At 41.0% G+C, this 20,391-nt stretch overlaps 1 protein-coding gene across 3 annotated transcripts; it reads right to left on the bottom strand.

Annotated features, from left to right (window-relative positions):
• Positions 1–3,056: 3,056 nt before the first annotated feature.
• Positions 3,057–18,619, bottom strand: CLSPN (claspin). Of its 3 annotated transcripts, none has more exons than XM_083810438.1 (25): positions 18,464–18,619; positions 17,650–17,773; positions 16,633–17,090; positions 15,870–16,034; positions 15,458–15,526; positions 15,152–15,224; positions 14,479–14,587; positions 13,459–14,000; positions 12,366–12,557; positions 11,285–11,472; positions 10,497–10,699; positions 10,295–10,359; positions 9,665–9,870; positions 9,034–9,194; positions 8,711–8,937; positions 8,442–8,556; positions 7,972–8,050; positions 7,552–7,646; positions 6,742–6,906; positions 6,530–6,651; positions 6,202–6,329; positions 5,578–5,683; positions 4,982–5,064; positions 4,605–4,766; positions 3,057–4,403 (listed from the first exon to the last, which is right to left on the bottom strand). In XM_083810438.1, exons 1-25 carry the CDS (start codon positions 18,491–18,493, stop codon positions 4,290–4,292), a joined length of 3,981 nt encoding a protein of 1,326 aa, XP_083666564.1. In that variant the 5' UTR covers positions 18,494–18,619; the 3' UTR covers positions 3,057–4,289. The 3 variants fall into 3 exon arrangements, with proteins under 3 accessions (XP_083666564.1, XP_083666566.1, XP_083666565.1); XM_083810440.1 differs by having other exon boundaries at positions 8,442–8,553; XM_083810439.1 differs by having other exon boundaries at positions 9,665–9,867.
• Positions 18,620–20,391: the final 1,772 nt, after the last annotated feature.

The raw sequence follows: 20,391 nt of genomic DNA, 5'->3' as shown, positions 1-20,391 counted from the left end.
GCTCTATTTTCTGTGTTTCCTACCAGTGAGGAACCTGAAGGAAAAGAGATGCTGCACTCATCGCCTGCCCCCTCCCAAAACCAAGAACACACTAAAACCGTTTTCCTGGGCCCAAAACTGTGCTCCATTCACCCCTCCTGGAGAAAGGGCCCACGAGGCAGCTAATGGGAGGGCTGAAAGTCAGCGGGGGAAAATAATTGTGACACGGGTGTTTGAGAAGGCCCTGTCCCCATCCACACTCGTGTGGGTGCCCGGGGCTCTTTTTGTCCTTTAACCCTCGTATTGGGTCTGGGACGACTGATTACAGACCCGGGACAGACGAGGTTTGGAAGCTCGTGTGATAAGCACCCACAAAACATGCAGCACGCTTCTTTTCACGTGTCCACTCCGACATAATTTTTCACATGTTGGAAATACAGATGATTTTAGCCTGGGTCCATCTGGTTTCCCAAATAACCTGTCTGTTTGATAAATAACATAAATTAAATTAGACAAGACAAACAAATAGTTTTTTTCCTCTCTCCCTTTCAGTCTCTTGGCAAAAAGAAAAAAAAAAGGCAAAGAAAACATAATTCAGTGACTGCCTCGAGCCCCCGAGGAGCTGCGCGGTGGTGAAAGCTATGATTATAAACGTGTCTGCAATGTTAACCTTTAACACAGACCGAAGACCGTTCCTTCCCCTGATTATAAGTTCTTTTTTAATTTCTTTGCTGTCATTTAGGTTCCTAGCAGCTCGTTCCCCTGCAAACTCAGCGGGCGATACCGGTACTTAGCAGCACTCCATTCCTCGAGGCTCCAAAGTGCAGCTTAGGGGCAGGCCAAATCCCAAAGGTTTTATTCCTCCCATCCTTTTGTGGGTAAGGGAAACTGAGGCATGGAGGTGTGCAGTTATTGCAGCTGCTTAACTAGGATGAAAATCCCCTGTCCTACCAAGGCACTGGCTCTAAGAGGCCTTGCATCTCATGCATCGACAAAACCAGACCCCACAAACCCCAGCTCTGAGCAAAAACCGCTGGGAATTAGCCCAAGGGACAATTAGATGGGAAAAGTGAGGAGCCAAGTGTCGGACACATCGCTGCCGTGCCCTGGGGCTGCGGGCAGGATTCATTCCCACCCGCACCTCCTCGCGCTGACCATCGGCCATGTCCCCATCGGTCACGTCCCCATCGCCACCGGGCTGGCCAGGCCGGGACAGCTCCCGGCGCTTCCAGCAGCAAGAGGGGGAGTTTTTCTCTCCACGTTAGCACAACCGCAGCGTGTCAGTGCCAGGAGGGGTGAGCTGAATCGATACTTGAAAATGAGAAGCCGAGGCTGAGCGAACGTGCCAGACAGGCAGTGGAGGCCAGCCCAGGGAAGGCTGGACGCAGGGTGAGGGCGCGAGGACGGGTGAGAGCACTGCTAGGTCTCCTTCCTATCACTGCCTCCTCCAAACACACTGCATGGAAGATAATTCCTGCACGAGGCATTTCTTGAGTGTCTCGCGGCAGTTAACAGCAGAATTTAACAAACCCTAAACTCCTGAAAGGCTTTTGTGGGGGGAATGTTTGCTCCGAACAGCAATTGCCAAACCCTTCCCATTCAACGCGTTCCAGCGTGTAAGCTCCTCAGGCCCCGTCGGATTTTTCTGCTTAGGAGCTGAGCTCAGGAACAAGCAAAGCAGCTTTTGGCTGGCTCTCAGCTTTTTTCTGAGGGGAGGAAAAACCAAATGCCAGCTTCGTGGCTGCCACACGCCGAGGAGAGGCTGGTAAGACCCCTGTGGCACAGCCAGCCCTCTGAAGGTGTTCCTCCTCAACTGGGCTCTCCAAGCTACTGCCTTCTGATGCAAAAACGTAGCAATTATAGGTCTAATTAGGGAAGAGGCTAATTTAATTCTGTGCAATGCTGTAAAGCACGGAAAAGTGTAACAATTTCCCTTTGAGTCAGAGTATGGTTTAAGCTTTAATCATATTTCCTTCCCCCTGGGTTAGTGGAAGAGCATTCTCTTGCTGCTCTCTAGTGGCAGGCATATCGGCAGTTAATAAAAGGTGATGAATTCTGCAGCTTTTAATGTTTCTGTCCAGTAAAGCTGCTGAATTAGTACAACCTAGAAACCAGTGCGAACAAAGAGAATTAACTGCATATTAGGAAATCTTTCATTCATGCTGATCTTTAAAGGACATCTGAGAAAAGACCTTTCTTCCTCCATTCTCTTCCCTAAAAACTTTTTCAAACCCCATCCCTAAAATCCAGATATAAGAATTGCTAGAATGACCCGAAACAGGCTTGGTATGTCCAACTATTATAGTTTGCAAAAGCTTCCAGGGATGCGTGCACTGTTACAGCAACTTATTCCATTCTCATGCACCTGTTTTTGTTCTTTTCTTCAGCAAAATGCTTGTGCAGCCCTTCCAACCCCGTTTTCAGTTCTTCACTTTTTGCCTGTTTGAGGGACTGCACAGCTCTGGTCCTTATGTGCATTTATCTCGCCTTTAGCACGCTCTGCTCAGTCCCAGCAGAGTGAAATGCTGCCATCACAGCTGTAAACAAACAGATTTCTTTGTAAATTTAAAGCAGCCAGCGAGGCTCACACAGAGGATTACAGAAGCCAAGTTACTGCATCTGCATAGCCAGGAGCAGTGTGGCCAAGTGGAATGAACTCCATCCTTCTCTACACACAAAGTAAAGTAAGGATGTTGAAATATTTGAAGAAAAAGTATTCTAAGAGGCTGGATTGAGATGTCACATCTAGCCTACCACTTCAAACCCAGTAATGAGCAGCAGCAAGCATGCCTCAAGCCAACGATAAAGCAAGTTTTGTCTAGGAACTAAAAACCAGAACTACTGAAGCAGTAGAAAGAAATGTATTCTTAGGACCAAGAACTTTATACGAATTGAAACCAAGTAGAAGACTTGAGAATTTACACTCCAATAAACAGCAGGGGGTTGTTGTGTTGTATTCCAGTATTAATGCAGCTGCTCCTGGTGAAGGGAGCAGTCAGGGCTACAAAAGCACAGAGTGAAGCAGATAGATGAACATTAAAAAAAAAAACAACACACACACACAACTGAGTGAAATCCTGTAAATTAATTCCAACTGCCTCCAAAATTAAAACCATGTTTTATTGTAAAATTGCACTCCAACTGGTACCATAATTCTTTATAAACATAATATACAGTAAAATATTTTACATGTAGCACACCAGGCATCCAGGCGTATGCTTACAGTGTTACAAAATTTACAGTTCACAATTCTTCTCTGACAGAGTGGGCAGCCTAAATACATGACATCAAGTCTTAGATGTTTAATTGCACTACCGTAACAGTGTCTATTTTAAACACATTCAGCATGTAATCAGAAAGGTCAGAAATAGTGTATATTGGGTCTCAAGTTTCTTTCACACTATTTACAATAGCTGTGAATAATGATTATTATCTAGTTTCCTCATTCTACAGAAGGCCTTCCATTTCTCGCTGTTCAGAAGTAGATGATTTGTCATGGATAAGCATAGCTTGGATGAAAACAAGGGGTAGATAATTTACTAGAGTTTTCACTTGGGCAAACCAAACAAAAAAAGCAACCCCCACACATCCTTTTCCTCTCCCGTATCTGTTACTCACATTCTTCCCTCCCCACTCACACATTCATGTGCATGTGTATGAATACAAATTTTAAAAACAAGAAGGAAAAAGGGAAATAAATCCTTATCATACTGCCTTATAAAAGACTGTGGACTTTTTAAAAACATATATTACAAATGTACATTAGAGCTTCTGAAGTTCTGAAGCTAATAAATGCTTACCATTAAAGAAAAGAAGACACTGAAGGGAGCCACAGCTACCTTAGTACTGCAAGTGTAAACAACAAACATCCTGCCATAGTTAATACTGCTTTCCTCTTACCTAAACCTGCAGGAATACATCTTTCATCTGTGCTTTAAGCTGACCACAGCATTTCTGAGTTGTATTTATCACATGAATGGTGTTTTCAGATGGAACTGATACCATTGAAACACGTGAGATTCTATGAGCATGGCAGACGGTAGTGTAAATTTCCTTAATGCTTGGGAGAGACAAAGTTAGCATTCCAAACCAAGCACGGTCTTTGTACTCTCATCATGGAGCACTAAGTAAAACAAGGGGAATAAACTAGACCATTGCTTGGAAATTACTGGAACTTGAGAAGAAAGCTGGAGCAGAAAGGACAGCGTACAGCAATTCCTTTAGCTTCCTGATGATTGCTGGCAGAGATTTGCAAATCAAACTGCAACTGACAGAGATGAGAAATAAATTCTGGCCCTAAACAAAAAATTTCAGCTCTCCAAGAACTGGAATATGCTTCGACTTTGACTTGTGTCCTCTGTGCTGTCAATCCTGGGACATTTGGCCAGAGATGTTATTACCGCAGTAGGACCTCTTTTCTTCACCTGCAGAGGAAGAAGTGAAATTAGAACACACAAACTCTCCAAGTTTAAACAGAAGTTTTTTGGTGTGAGATCATATACCCGTACAACGGGAAGCCATAGAGTATTTAAAACAGCAATGCTCTTAACTACTTGGCAATGTTTGGTGTCTGTATGTTTAACTAACCTACAAAATTGGCAGCATATTCCCACACAAATCTTTACCTGATGTTTTGATTTCTCCTTTGCTTCTTCATTCTTGTCTGGGGAAAGCGTGTGAAAGACAAAATTCCTTGAATTTCGAGGCATATTTGGATTAAGATCTGACATTGCTGCTAGCTTCTGAAGGACAGCTTTAGGTCTGTTCAAGAGAGACCCATTTTTTATCTGAAGAACAAAGAAACGCTGCATTAAAACACTCACACAAAAAAAAGAGTGCTGTTTTAGTAGGTTACTCTTAATAGAAAAGACTACTCCCCACCAAACTCTTACTTGCTAACAGTATTTCATCACTGTCATACAAATCAGACACGGCCAGAATCTAGGGCCAGCTGACTTGGAGGTGTTCTACAGAAGCAGTTTTGAAATGGCAGAACCTTTACCTGGATGTCACTGGCAGGTCTGAGTGTTTCAAACGGGTTCCTGGGTAATAGTTTTGTGTCTTGTACCACTGCAGCTGGGCTTGCTAGCAGAGACAAATAAGAGAATGTCAGTTTAGTTTGGAAAAATATAACTATATCAAGCTGAGCATCTCAGAATTGAAAATAGACAGTAAATACTGCAGACAAAAAAAAAAATCTACATTAGATTATACTATGAGCTGTACAACTGATGCTGTTCCGGCAATTAGTACTATAGTTTATAAGGGAAAAATTGGTTTAGAAATAGCTTTGCACACTTGGAGTCGTGCTTCTACTACAATCAGGGAAAACCTAAATTTATTTTCACTACCTTATGCAGCTTTTCCTTAAGTCCTTATCTTTCCTTAAGATATTTGGAGAAATTGCTAGGCAGCACGTCACTTAAAGTCTACTTCTCCACAACTTAAAGGCAAGCAAATGAAGAACAAAAGACTAAACAAAGATGTAGAGGAATTTATTTCCACTCTAGAGCAACTATTTTCAAGAAGTAACACACTATTTTATTAATTATATACACGCATTTACCAAACTTAAGGCACTGAAAACAGAAAGCCTACCTTTCTTCTGTAGGGACTTAGCAGTTACTTTTTTTGCTAGTTTCATGAACTGGCTGTCTTCACCGATGTCTTCCTCCTCCTCCTCTTGCTCTTTATTTTTTTCCTTCTGTAGCAGAGAGAAGATACAAGCTTTTTCAGTTTTACAAAATATTAAGGATGAACACTTTGCTCAGTAATTTATGTAGACCAAGTCCTTCCATTATGTAAATATATATATTCATTTCTATTTACTTTGTATCATAAAAGTTTATTGCAATTTCTTAGATATTTTATAATCCTCAATCTATTGAGGGGCAACAAGCTTCTAATACCGCATTCAGCTGACAAAACCCCAAGTTTTACAAGATTCGATATTAAGTCAGTTGTGCTCCCAGCATAAGAAAAACTATTCTGATTTTGAAGCTGACTTGTTTGAGAACAAAGTTGTTTTTCCTCTCCCTTCTGAATTAGTTTTTCTCTGTACAATACTTGTGGAAGAGAAAGAACACAATTCACAATGGCAAACAAAGATCATCTATGAATGTTATTTTTTCCAGACTTTAGCTTGAGGAACTAGCAATTTTGCATCTAGCAATGGTACAGAGAAGAACTGAACAAGATGCCTTTCTAGAAGCTAACTGATACCTGCTCACGAAGCCACTGTTCTCGTTCAAATCGCTCTTTCCTCCATTTCACTTCAGTTTCATCAAACTGTTCATTTTCATCATCGTTATCTGAATCCCTCTGAAACAAGTCAACCTGTGAAGCATCATCTAGACAGAGAGGAAAAAAAATAGTTAGCTATCAAAATTAAAACGAGGCATATACAGACTAGTACAAAATAAAAAATAATATAAAAACATTTCTGGAAGACTTCGTTTTCTTCTGAAAGAGTGAATCCTATTTTCTAAATACATACATCATCTCTCCAATCTTTCATCCCCCATCTACTACAAACGGATCTAAAAGGCACCTATGTTTTTCCATCTGAATTTCCTCATTCTGCCAGGGCCATCGCTGTGCAGGTCACCATCGATGAGGTACCTCTCTTGGTACATGCGTAACTGACGCTTGTCATCATCAAGCACTACCTTCCTATTAACACAAGAGAAAGGGAAAGGCTTAGTCCAGGTAATACCTGAGAGCCATGACCTCACACAAATGCACACCAATACTGTCACTGACATGTGTAATTTCTGTACTTGATTTCCCAATTCCGCTTCACTTGGGAGTTCCTCATCAATAATCTCTTCTTCATATTCATCCAGCTCTTCGCCATCGTATTCATCCTCACTTCCCACGTCACTCCCTGACAGCTCTGCTTCATCTTCCATGAAATCCTGCAGTTTTCTATCAAAGAACATTAGAAGAGTTTAGTTTGGTAGACCAATGACCATCACACGAGTCTCCTGAAAACAAGGTCTATCTTTTGATGTAAGATTAGCAAATATTCTGCAAAAGAAGTGACAACTCATCTTTAGTTTTCAAAAGGGCTAAGACTTGCATTCTTGCACATTTGCGTATACAGCCTGCCAACACGTAACAACCCCAAATGTCTGCCATCCACCAGATTCCTCATCACTTGCCTGGCAAATGTGATGACAATGATAACTGCCAACCAGATGTCTTCCCTACTAGGGCAAATAAAGACCTTAACACACGAAGAATGACAGCAATACCCCTGTACCCCCCATTTGGTTAAAAAATAAATAAATTAATTAAAAATGCCGCATTGCTTTCATCCTGGCCCTTTGATTTCCATCTGTAATCCTCTCTAACCAACCAGCAATGTAGTTAACTCGTGCAGTATGACAGCACCAAAGCAAAAAACAATAACCAGAGCCAACAACACAGTCACACAAACATCTTGATACTAACAGCATCTGAGCTAGTAGTGCTGGAGAAGAAGTAACCATAGACTAAATTTCAAGTGCTATTATGTTCTAATCTTTCTGGCAATTAAGATATAAAATACACACACACAGTAACACTTACAGTTTTTTTTTCAAGCCCTGTCTGTGTCTCAGCAGTTGTTCTTCTTCATCACTTATATCTGCTTCTTCAGCATCACTGTCTCTGCTTTTTTCATCCTGTCAAAGAGAAAGTTTTCAGAAACGAAGGAATTTCTGAAAGTGGTTTGCTTTGTAATGACAGCTTCTTCTGTCCCTCAGTCAATAAACATAGACTAAAACACCACAGATTTTTAGAAGGACTTAGTATGCTAAGACACTTTATCCAGTATATCACAATATTATATAGACATTTTAAATAATCTAAATTGCTCTCAAAAAAACATTTCAGTACCCATTTTAGAAGAAGCATACCTTGCATTGATAGATACATTAAAAGAATTAAGTAGATAAATTGAATTCTCATGGTCAGAATTCACTAGCATTTTGCTTTACCAGTTCATACCTCTTCACTATCAAAGGCGTTGTCATCTGTTAAAAGCTGAAAATCACCAAGTTCTTCTTGCTCCTCATCCTCCTCCTCCCTATGGAAAAATTGAATGAAAGAAATACACATTCTTATTTGACACCTAGCAATGTCTTTCCACAATTCAAGGCAAGATTTCAGCCATCATTTCTGGTGATCTCAGGTTCTAGAGAGAATAATCTAGAACTGTTCAAAGAGCCAGCACCTGAATGTCATCCAGCTGACAAAAGATGAATTTCCCTTCACAGTAGCTGTGGAAAACAGCACGTGCTGCTGATTTAAAGAGCAATCACTGAACAACTTGCTATGTTCCTCTCCTTCGCCTCCAGAACAGACCACATTTTTGACTGCACCATTTTGAATTGATGTCGAACAAGAAAACACATCCCTAGTGAAATGAGATGACTACCACCATAAACTTTTGTACGTTTCTGAAGAATAATGCTAACCTGTCTGTGGGAAAAGAGCCTGAACAAAGCGCTAATGCTTCTGCCATTGGATCTTCTATGTCACTGTCCTTTTCTGCCTTGGAAGATGCTGATGAAGCCCATGTTGGAGAACCTGCTACAAAAAGTAATAAGATGACAACTTACTAGACAGATATGTATTAACTCTTAGAACATTCCACATTCTGCATTGGTGACCAGAACTAAAACATACGTTAGTGTAAAGCTTATAAATCAAGTCACCAAAGCTGGGAGTAGAATTCAGGACATACTCTGAGACACAAATTTTCCTGAGCAGAGATTGAGCAGTTCTTCCATGGGCTGCTTTTTGTTGCTGCTGGTATTTGGCACATGCTCAGCTTGACTGCTGAACTGTCCAGAACACAAGTCCAATAATTCATCCATGTTTGCATCCATTGCGTTCTCATCCATACTAGCTAGAGTGAGCTGATGCTTTGAGGACTGGTATTTATTCCTGTGTTGTCCCACATTCAAGAACCTGAAACAAAAGTCCATAATTAGAAAACCTTGCTGTTCTGTATGTCCCACTTCTGTTAAAGGACACAAAATGTCATTCTTTACACCTGTAACTTACCCATCTGCATCAAGCAGCTGGCTTTGAGTGTCATCTTCCAGAGAAAATTGAAACTGTGACTCTCCAGCCCCTGGAAATAAACTTTTGGGTTCAGGAGAGGCATTATACAGGTCCTGGGAGTCTTCTATGGGAAGAGAGGGTTCAGACATCTTCCCTGAGCTCTATGCAAAGAAAGGTAAAAATATACAAGTTATTTACTCTGCAATCTTAGAAATCAAAAGTGAGAATTGGATAAAATATTTAATCTGTTTTAAAGGATAAAGACCATGCAGGCTAAAAAGAAGTTAAAGTATTTCCACATCGCTCTGATAAATCACGGAGTTCACTGATGTCAAATGTTGTGCAGTCCATGTGAGCACACTTAAAAATATGACAACATGCATAGTTTAGAAATCAAAACCAGATCATAGCATCTCTTCTTTGATGTTTTAGAAGTTTTTATAATAACATTCTTATCCATTCCAGTGTCGAGACATTTTAAGCTCCAGGGACAGTTTGCTTTTCCAAAGTCTTACTCATATAAAAGCACTTGACTCAACGTCTTCATCCGGTGTTATTTTTTGATATACGTGACAGTCATAAGATACATTTATTCACTATCCATCGTGTTAATGTATGACAGGAACCTTACCTTGGAAGCAGAGCTGATAAAGCTTGTTTTGAAAAAGCCTGGGGAAGGTGACCTGAAACCTCCTGCTGCAGACAAGAAGTTCCCTCCGCGCGACATCTGCTTGTTACAGGGCTGATACGATGGAATCATTGAGCCAATCAACTCAAAGCTGCTGTTATGGCTATTCTCTTTTGCCGGCGTTGGTAGAGAAAAGGAATCATCATCTTCTGAAAAGAAGGGAAATACTTAAATATAATGCTTATTTTCTTTTTTTTTTTTTTTTGTAATCCAGTAAAATCTCAGGATGCTATTTTGCAACATAGGCACCTTGCTAAAAATTCATCATTTTGCACTTGTGTTAGATTTTTTTTTCCCTAACGGATTCAGGAAATTCAGTTTTAAAAGTGCAACACGTTATTGATTTGTTTCTATATTCTTCCCCAGTATAATTTTGAACTTGATTTTCCTCTAGCTTTTTCAAGATCTCCTAAATTTTCAGGAGTCATAACTTTCATAGTCATAATGTTTAAATATACAGGTGATGAAATAACTAAACTATCAAATACCAAACCTGAATAGAAACTTCTACACATGCCACATGAAAAAAAAAAAAAAAAACAACTGCTAGCTTCAATAGCAGTTCTACTTTACCTAATTTGGTAGATCCCTTGTCTGCAGCTTCTTCATTTTCAAGTTTCTCTTCAGGAAGAGAGTATCTGCAATTAAATAAAAGGTATTTGCTACTATAGATGATAACTAATTACAAAAATAAAAAATATGTATCAAAAATATCCACCATGTATCTTAAATTTAAAATTTCTCAGCCACCATTTTTAAAGTTTTGTTTATTTACCCCATTTTGGAGGAGCTGTCCTTAAAAAGCATCAATGTAGACTCCGTTGAAGGTGGTTTAGGAACAGAAGCACAGTGCACTGATTGCTCCACCTTTTCTCCATCGATTGATTCTTTGTCAGTTTCTTTATCACCGTCTTCAACATGTTTCTCATCTGAATCATCATCGTCTTCCTCTGCCTCATCAAGCAAATATTCCAGAGTCTAAAGAGCATCCACAAATACATCAGATATACGCTGACCATTGCTTTGATCTGTCACCTTCTTTGTGTGCTTTTATGAGAAAATATTTTAACATATGGAGGACAAAACTGAATTACATTGTCGGTTCTTCCATGTCCCTGTTTTACTCTAGGACAACTGGTATAGAGGTGCTTTAAACAGCCGTGTTGTTCTGACCCTTTTTAAAGAACAAAAAGCTGCAGCAAAGTCCATACCAGATCAGGAAGGTGATATCAATTAGGTATGCATACACAGAAATTGTCCCCTGGTAGGAATGAGCCAAGGAGCTATTTTATATATAGTTCCCTGGTGACACTTTATATAGGTGGCACAAGAATCTTTTATATACTTATATCTGTTTTTAATGCTGTTTAGGCAAAAAAAAAAAGAAAATACTAATATATTCAGTTTTAAACTGAATTAAAAAATTAAATTCTCTCGTTTTTTAAATTTTTAAGAATTACTGGCAATTTCCCAATATTAATAGTGTACAGATGTTTAATTTGATTGTGGAAAGGCAGCAGAATTGAGAAGCTGAGTGAGTTATGTAAAATGTCGCATGCAAACCTCATGATTGCCTTCTTCTTCTTCTTCAGACTCAGACTCATCTGTCATCTCTTCCTCCTCCTCCTCTTCTTCTTCCAGCATGTCCTCGTTATCCAGTTTAAACAATGCTTGCCGTTTTTGGCGTTCCTCAATCCTGCGGAGCTTCATGGCCTCCTGGAGTTTAGCCTTCAGCACTTGTAGCTTTTCACCTGGACAAAAATGAATAAATTAGTATATTCAGATGTACTACAAAGAATCCTTAACTTCACTGCCTTCAAGTATCCAATCTAATGCAGTTACACACATAAAAAGGGAATAAAAAAATGTTTTTAAGTGTCTTTATGAATTGATCTGCCAGCTGGAAGAGCTAGGGAGTTAGTTTCAATGAGTTCAATTTCGAGAAGCGACACAATCTCATGAATTATCAAGATTCCTCATTATCCATAAGTGCCACGGGCACAGCCCTCTGCATAAGAATAGGCTCTGTCTTTCCACTGGGTCTTTTGGGAGCAACAGCTTCCAGTTGCCACGGGCAGATGTGCTACAGCACATGAAATAATTAAGAGCAGCTAAAAATAATGCATGCCCACAGGATCAGCCAAATGATCTATTTCTTTTAAGGGATACCATGTGAGAGTCACGTTCCACATATATTCTTGCTTGCAAATCTATACATTTTTAGTAGGAAATGCTGTATAGAATTAAGGAAGCATGAGAGATCTACCAAATAAGAATAGTTCTTCACACTGAGTCTGAGAGTTACATTTCGAGGGGCTGGTGGAAAATAATAATGCGAATAAATATTTCATATAAAATTTTGGTAAGGATAGGGAGAAATCCACAGAACCACTAACAAAAATCTACCTGTGACAACCTGATCTACACTGGCTAGTGCTATTTATGAGGTCTAATCAAGATTTTTTCTTAAAACAGGGATATCCATTAGGAAAATATAAACAAATTAATTTTGCAAATAAAGATTCATTCATCTATATTTCATGGGGCAGCACTAGAAGCCGGGGAAACAGGAGAGGAAAAAAAAGGAAAAAGAAAAAAAAAAAGCAATTTCCAAATCAAGCATCATTACTTCTCCCAGACCAACCTGGCTTTGTGTGCACTGTTTCATCCACGCTCTCTGAAACTAACACTGCGGGCACCACGTCTGCTTTTAGCTCCTCTTTCCCTTCAGATGTCGTCTCCTTACGAATAATGTTGATGTTTATGGTCCGTTCAACTTTGGGTTTTGATGTTTGAAGAGTGTGCTTCAAGAAACGTGCTTTCAAGGCTTCTAATTCTTGAAATACAAATTAATTAAATGCAAATTAAATCAACTTGACAGTATTTAAAATCATCAAGCACTACATTTGTATCTAGACTAGGCCTTGAGATTTTTTTGAGGACATTAATTAAAAACTCTAAACCTTTAACATTTTTATATTTGTAAAACAATTCCACTTGACTAATAACACACCGTTACAGAATATTTTTGCTGTAACTTGTAATTGATGGATGTTAGTTAATATTAAATGACCTTACCATTGACTATGATTTATCCACAAGGTCTTAATTCACTTCCACTCTACCCTTCCAGACACGTCTCTAAATTTGTTAACTTTTTTTTTTTTTAAAATCAGACTGATGGATGACAAATAAGTCACTGTTTCATGGCAGAGGTCAGTTTTCTGCATGCATGGAAGCAGCATCCAATTCAGACACCCTACTTGTATCTCCTAATACAAATAGATTTAATGGAATTGTAAAATTGCCTAATCATTTGCAATCCCTCCTAGAAACAAGGTGAACTATTCAATATTGATGAATAAACATTCAAATTCCAGTACCTAAAGGACATTCAAAACATTATGGCTGCAGAAGTAAATTTCTCCTCACTATCCAGCCTTGCCTTCTAGCAAAATCAGTTGTAAGCACTACGAAACACAAGGCAGTTTTGTTTCTGGATAACTACTGCATGCCTGGTTTTGAATCACTTTGAAAAAGTGCTCCCATGTGCTTTAAGTACAAGCATAATTCACTACAGCAGAACGGAACTGAAGTCGCTCAACCTTAAGTAGTTAGGACTAAGCATTCCCTCAAGCTTTTGAATATTACTGTTTCTCAAAGGTTTTCCAATCAAATTCAGTTTTACTCTGGCGATTTGGGTAGATCTGATAGGATTTCAACACTAACAATTATACCTTTATTTGAATCAGATTCATCGAGGTTTATGAAGGATTCACTGTCAGAGCAGATCCTTGGCTTGATGGTCAAGTCTATTCCCAGTTCACGAAGTTTATCCAGTTTGGACCTCCTCACTTTTTCAGGTTGTGCCACCAATCCAGGCCCCACTTGTTGATTGCTTTCTAGGCCCGGTGCTGTTTCTTGTCTTTGCTCAAGGGCATTGCCTCCAACCGCTAGAGGAATTTCATTCTCTTTTTGTTCACTGCTGTCAGTGCTTAGGAAGTTAGAGTGCTGTTGTTCTTCTGCATTACTCATGGTTGTTACAGTCGTAACAGTACGAGAATCATCATCATTCTCTCGGTGTTTTTCAGTACAGTCTTCTGTCAAGTTCTCCCCTGCATCAGGGAGAGGTTTGTTCACAGCAATCTCTCTGCCAAGGCTTGTTTCTGGTCCATTAGTTGCTGATTGACCACCTCTTATTTGCCCATCCTTGCAATCTGCACTTAAGGTCTTAGTGCCTGCAGGTTCTTCATTCAGGGTGAGCTGGTATTTAGTGGACCTAATGAAGGCAGAAAGAATTAAATAATCTGTGCCTATTCTGAGAGGGGAGAAGAGGCTGTGAACAAGGACAGAAAGAAATAATTTTCTAATTCTTCTCATTAACGTGTAGGAAGAGGCAAAGGACAAAAGGGCACATTACTTCATCTGGGGTTGCTACTAGGTCCTGACTACCCCAACAGCATGACAGTGTCAAAACTGCAATATTGCCACCTCTTAACAGTGACATGCCTTAAATTTCAAGGCATCTATGGTATTAAAACAGTTTAAGAAAAAGTAGTAGTTTCTCATTAGGACTTTCCAGTCAAAGCAACAGTTAAAATTAACCTGGAAACATTATGTGGCTGCACGCAAAGCAGGTGTGTGCACATGATACAGGTCCTATAGCACGCCTACTACAAAGTCTGGCTATCCCAAAAAGCAAAGCTGGGATATCCTCAACGTTTATGAAAATACACAAGGAAGGTTTAAGTCCTTACTTCAGCAATGCCATGGCATTTCCTTCACACATTGGTCGAGGTCGACGCTTGAAGAATTCATGAATGCTTTTGGCCTCAGGCACATGGTATGGGAGAGACACAGATGATTCTACCAAAGAAACAAAGTGGAAGAAAATTTTAAAAAGTCATCTGAGACATTTACTTCTCATTTCTGAAATTCAAAGAATGGAAATAGCAAGTATTTTGCAGCAAAGACATTTGACCAGGCAGAAAGTGCACAGTTAAAACTCAAATACAACAAACACTGCTGTCTGGGAAGCACTTTAACAGCAAATCTTGAAGACCAAGTTTGTAACATGTCCGTGGATTCAGGAGGAAATGAACTGTGATGTTAATTTCAGAATGGCACAACTGGTTTCAATTTTATTGCATGGATATCAAACATTCCAAGTATTCCGTGAACTTTGCACAACTCACTAAGGGGAAGTTTACAGAATAAAGAAGATACCATGTTGCAGGAGGATTTTCCACCCCTTTGTAACAAAGATACCTTTAAACAAGTGCTTGATTAAAAATGGTCTTGTACCCTTCAACCCTAAGTAATTCATCCTAGGCAAGAGAAGGATCTAGCTTTTCAGACAAAATTCTTTCAGTTTCTCCCCCAAATTTCTTAATAGTTTATATCCATCTACATATAAAAAGAAAGTTTTACCTCTAATAAGGCGTTGGGTCTCACTATGCAGCTGTTTAATGGCTTCTTTACTTAACCTTGCTGCTTTCCGCTCCTTAATGAAAGAAAAGAAAGGCCTCTGAAGTCAGAAAGCAAAATATGGGACTCTGTACTTTCTAAATAGCTTCCCCCCTCCTTCAAGTAAAAAGGAAGCCAGCATAAAGCAGCCAGCTGACAATGAAAAGCAGCAAACCAACAAAAACATAGGGCAATGTTGAAAAGACAAGATAATTCAAAAAAAGGGCTTTTTAATTATACACTATAACAAACAATAGAAGAATACTTCACCTTCCTTTTTGGTTCTTTTGATATAGGATCCTCATTCTCAGCATCAGATACATGTTTGTAGCCTTCACCCTTGGAAAACCAATACGAGATTCATTTATTTGACTAGACATTTGACTACAGGTACTAGAAAGGGCAATCAAGTCAAGAGTCAAAATAATTGTACAGAATTAGAGCTGGTCAGCTAAACCATCAAAACAGGATCTGGCGTATTCTCACAAACCAACAAAAATCCTCTCTAATACTTAGGCTAGATTTGCAAAGCTTCTACTGTAGCATTATCTTTACAGCTTTCAAGAACAACATTCCTCCATCTCTAAGAACAAAAAGCAGAGGACTGTTTTACCCTCTGTCAGAACAGTAGACTTGTCAAATAGTTTAATACATGCTCACATAGAACACTTCCCACTAATACCTTATATTTTTTTATTTTGTCTTTCACTGCTGCCCGTATAGATTCTATTGACTCTTCATCCTCTGGGAGCGAAGCATTTTCCTCTTCTAAGCCATTATCGAAAAGTTCTTTGTCATCAAGAAGACAGCCACTGTCATTAAAAGGATATGTCTCACCGCCATCCACCTGTGTGCCATGAAAATAAACTATTTATGCAACTTGTTTCAGAAGATCCTCTTCATTTCTTTGAAGTGAATTTAAGATTACTGTCAAAAGATCTTGATGGAAGAAATTAGAATAGGTATATGTCAGCTTTAACATAATGGCTCAGACAGAATAAATTTACACTTGAAATATGTATTTTATAAATAGCAACAATACACAGCCTCACAAGCAGCCGTTTATTCAGAGAAGAATTCAAATTTGAAAGTAGCCCAAAGTTTTCACCAGAAACTAGCGTGGCAGTGTAGCAAAAAGCAGAAATATGAAACAAAGCACTTTGTGCACAGAACAAGCCCACGATGAGCTAGAAACAAAACTCAAAGATTTCCTGCCTGGCTTCACATGCACTAATGTGAAGTAATCAGGCATTAGGGTTTGTACTTTGCAGGTGAAATTGGTAGACTTGCAGGGTATACAACAGATCCTTGTGGATTCTATACTGTAGCCCCTGTAGTAATGTGGACACAAGTGATGCTGAAGCATTGAAAGAAAATAATCAAACAAAGTTATAAATTTAACTTAGCAGAGAAAGTATCTGAGAATTTCTGCCAAAAACAAATACCTCTGCTCTAGGCTTCTTTTCTTTTTTCAGCTGTTTGATGGACGCAATTCTTCTCTCCCTCTCCTTCTCCTTTCTTCTAGATCTTACTACATTTTTTTTAATCATCTCTTCTTCAAAATTGTTTTCATGTTTTCTGTATTTTTTCCCAGATTTCAGTGGTCTCTCCTCTTCCAACTCCTTCTCAGGCAAGACAGCCCTTCTGCTTGTTTCAAGGTTTTCGATCTGCAAACGGTCTCCAGTGTCACTGTCATCGCTATCCAGCAGAAACTGGCGAATCCGACGACATTTTTTGTTCTTCTGGACAAGAATGTTCTCTTTTTCCTCTCCACTTTCTATGTCTCCGCCCAGAGCATCATTCTGCACAGGAGAGCCACCATCTTCTCCATCTTCACTTTCACTGTCCTGAAGCACCTTCTTGCTTTTTGCTTTTTTACTCACAAAAATCTCTTCCTCCGAATCTGACAGATTAGAAGACAAGAAGTGATGCATGTTATGGAAAGGTAAACTTCACGAATTCATTAACAAGCAGCCTGTTAAATTTCACAGATGTCAACAACTACAGCTAATCAGTGTGAAATCAAGTTTTCAAAATCCACTTCTCCCTATAGTGTAACAGATAATCAATCCAAATTGATGTTATAGGTTCCAAGTCTTTGTTAAAGAAAAGGCAGAACAGAAAATCTTTCACTGATATATTAGTGAGTTGAAATAATAATGAAACTACAGTAAGTAAATGCATAGATTAAGCAAACTATTGATTTGGTAGATTAAGAAAATCATAAAAAGAAAGGAAATAAGCAAATAAAACACATCTGATTTACCATTGCACTTTCTGTACCTCAAAAATTTTTTTTTTGGGGGGGGATTTTGAGCTTTCTGCCTGTATTTTAAGCCACAAAAGAGGGCATTTTGGATTCATAGAGGTCAACCAATCTCAACCTCCCACATATTTATTTGTAAAAAAAAGGACTCTTGAAGATGACAGCCCGCAGGCCCAGCTCCCGACACCTCACAGACCTCTGTCACCGAGAGCCGCTGGCCCGGCAGGGAGGAGCCGTGGCGAGGCCGTCTCGCAGCTGCCCTGCCCGCTATCCGAGTCGCTGTCAGGGCTCTTCTGCACGCCTGAACCGGGACCTTCGAGCTGCAAGCACAAAGCACCAGGCCCCGTTCCGTAACACCGCAAGCGCCCCCCGTGCTGCGGCGCCTCACGGAGCCCGACTTCGCCCCAAGGCCTCGCCCAGCCCCTGCGCAGGATCCCCCCCACACACACGCACACCGTGATATTTGCACGCTTAATTGACACTTTATGAAGAAAGAACACACCACAGCAAGCTTTATTAGTATTTAAACACGCTTAAGCTGAGCTCGCACGTAGGAAAAAATAAAAAAAGCCCGTGCTGGGGGAGTCCCACAATCACATCGGGCGCCGAGCACCGACGACTTCTCCCCTCTCAGGGGCCGCCCCCGACGGCCCCGGCCCGCGCTCTCCCGGCATGCACCGCGCCCGCCCCAGCTCGCTGCCGCCCTCCCAGCACGCCCCGCGGCCCCGCCCCTCCCCGCGTACACCCGCAGGGATAAGCCGAGCTCAAGCTTCCCAGCACGCCCCGCGGGCGGCGAGGCGGAAGTGCGGGGAGCCGCCGCCGCACGGCATGCTGGGAAGTGTAGTTTCCGCCAACAAGGGAGGGAAGGAGGGAGGCGAGCGCGATGTCACCGGGAGCCAACGGGGAGCCGCCGCCACTTCGCTCGCCGCCCTTCCCAGCCCTCCGCCGCGCCGCGCCCGCAGGAGCCCCGTGTCCGCCCCCAGCCGGCGGCGCGGAGCGGCGAGACTCACCTCAGCGGGGGCCGCCGCCGCCTCCGCCATGGCCCGGGCCGCGTAGGAAACCGCTTCGAGTCTTCGCGCGCTGCTCTAGTTCCGCCCACCGCGGGATGCAACCAATCACAATTCAGCACCTCCCTAGAGGCCCCTCCCCTCCCGGCGTTTTATTGGGGGATTTTCTCCGAGTCGTCCCGCCCCTTCGCGAGCACTTGACCAACCAACGGCCGCGCGGCGGGGCCCGGCCGGGGAGGGCGGGGCGGGCGCTGCCTGAGGGGAGGGCGGTGGGGCCCGGCCGGGGGCGCCCCCTGACCTCACGCCCCCCTCACCTCACGCTGTGCCCGCCGTCATTTCCCCACGGGAGGGCCCGGGGCCGGCCGTGAGCTGGGCCCCCATGCTCGGGAAGCCTCCCCAGAGCCCTGGGAAGCCATAGAAAGGCGCCGAGCGGTTTGATCTGGTTTAAGACCGTTTTGATCTGGTTTAGGTGGCCGCCAGATGCCTATCGGCCTTCCTTCCTTCCCCAGAAACGGCAATTTCGAGAGGTTTGCAGTTTCCTGCTGGAGGCAGGGCAGCAGGCACCAGGAGAAGCGTTAGGGGCTGTGCCCTGAGATATCCAAATATTGATATTAAAGATATTCAGAGTTTGGATTCCAGTTCTCAGTCAGCTTGGTAGAACATAATTTTTTTTTCTTCCAAATCAAACTAAAATCAAACATTTGCTGTCTGTCCCTAAAGGCAAAGCCCAGAAAAAAAATAAAAATAAATAAATAAATAAAATAAATGAATTCTGAATTGTTTGGTACCAGTCACAGTTCTGAGGGGGATGCGGAACAGATGGGCTAATCTACTATGATGGTTCCCATACACCCAACAAATCTTGGAACGGAGGAAGTGAGAAAAGCAAATGTCCATGAAACTTACTGCAAACATCACAATACAGGGCTGGTTTCTTGGAACAGGAGTTAGTCATGAGACACAGACGCTGGCACTACAAAAATACCATTGATCGATATGATTAAGATACTATCAGACTACTAGGTAGAGAAGAGTCAGAGAAAAACAGGAAAAATAAGGCCCAACTTAAGTCAAAGCTACCTGCTTAAAAAATATAAAAATAAAAAGTAAATACATTTGTGAATAAACAAAACCTTGGATTTTTTAGAATGTTGTGCAAATGTCAACAAAAATACTTGGCTAGTATTTAAGGCAGTCTGTCCTTTTTCTGCAAAACACTATTTCTGAAAAACACTGTTCTTTGCTAAAGAAGCACTAGCTGGGCTGGGCAGGCCTTTGCTTCCTGATACTGTTTTGTAAGTGGTAGCTGACAATGCAAATTAAGGGTGGTCACATTACACAGTAAATTCCTAGAACGTGAGGATCTTTCTAGGTAGACTGTCAGTAAAAAATATTACTGAGCAGTTCATTGTACTTACTCAAGACAGTAATCCCATTGCTCTGTTATGGTTTTGAGACCTTGTAAGAAAAAAGTCGCATGGGGAAAGTGCTGTGCCATAGAATTTGGATTTTAGCACAAAGCTGTTATCGCTAGCTTTTTGAGAGTTTTAATTTCATGTAAAAGAGGTGAAATACTTGGATCTGAAAAGGGGTTTTTAGTTGCTCAGTCCACAGGTTCATAAAAATAGAACACGCTTAGACAAAATGCACTGGTATTTCATACTATTATTTATTCACAAACGTAAAGCAGGTAACTCCATTTGTAACTGAAAAAAAAAAAAAAGAAAAAAGAAAAATTAGCTACCTGCTATGTTAGGTTACTTCTGGTTCCTCTGATTCAGAGCTCTGTTGCTCACACCTGGTGCATAAAGGCAGCCGTACAGAATTGGTAACTCTTGGTAAACATTTGCCATTAAGGAGAGTCTATAAACTAAAGTGTGGTGTGTTTTATTTAAGCACTGGATAAGGTACCATTTTATAAGATTCGTATT

Source organism: Anser anser, assembly GCF_964211835.1.
Source record: "Anser anser genome assembly, chromosome: 24".
Lineage (NCBI taxonomy): Eukaryota > Metazoa > Chordata > Aves > Anseriformes > Anatidae > Anser > Anser anser.
This window is presented reverse-complemented; position numbering and strand designations above follow the sequence as displayed.

Bases quoted from the DNA above. Each gene is read 5' to 3' on its own strand.
- CLSPN (XM_083810438.1), bottom strand. From the start codon at position 18,493: ATGGCGGAGGCGGCGGCGGCCCCCGCTGAG. The intron at 9,195-9,664 runs GTAAGGTTCCTG...TTCTTTGCATAG, and splicing joins TTATCAGCTCTGCTTCCAAG to AGCTCAGGGAAGATGTCTGA. The intron at 8,938-9,033 runs GTAAGTTACAGG...CTTTTGTTTCAG, and splicing joins CAGCTGCTTGATGCAGATGG to GTTCTTGAATGTGGGACAAC.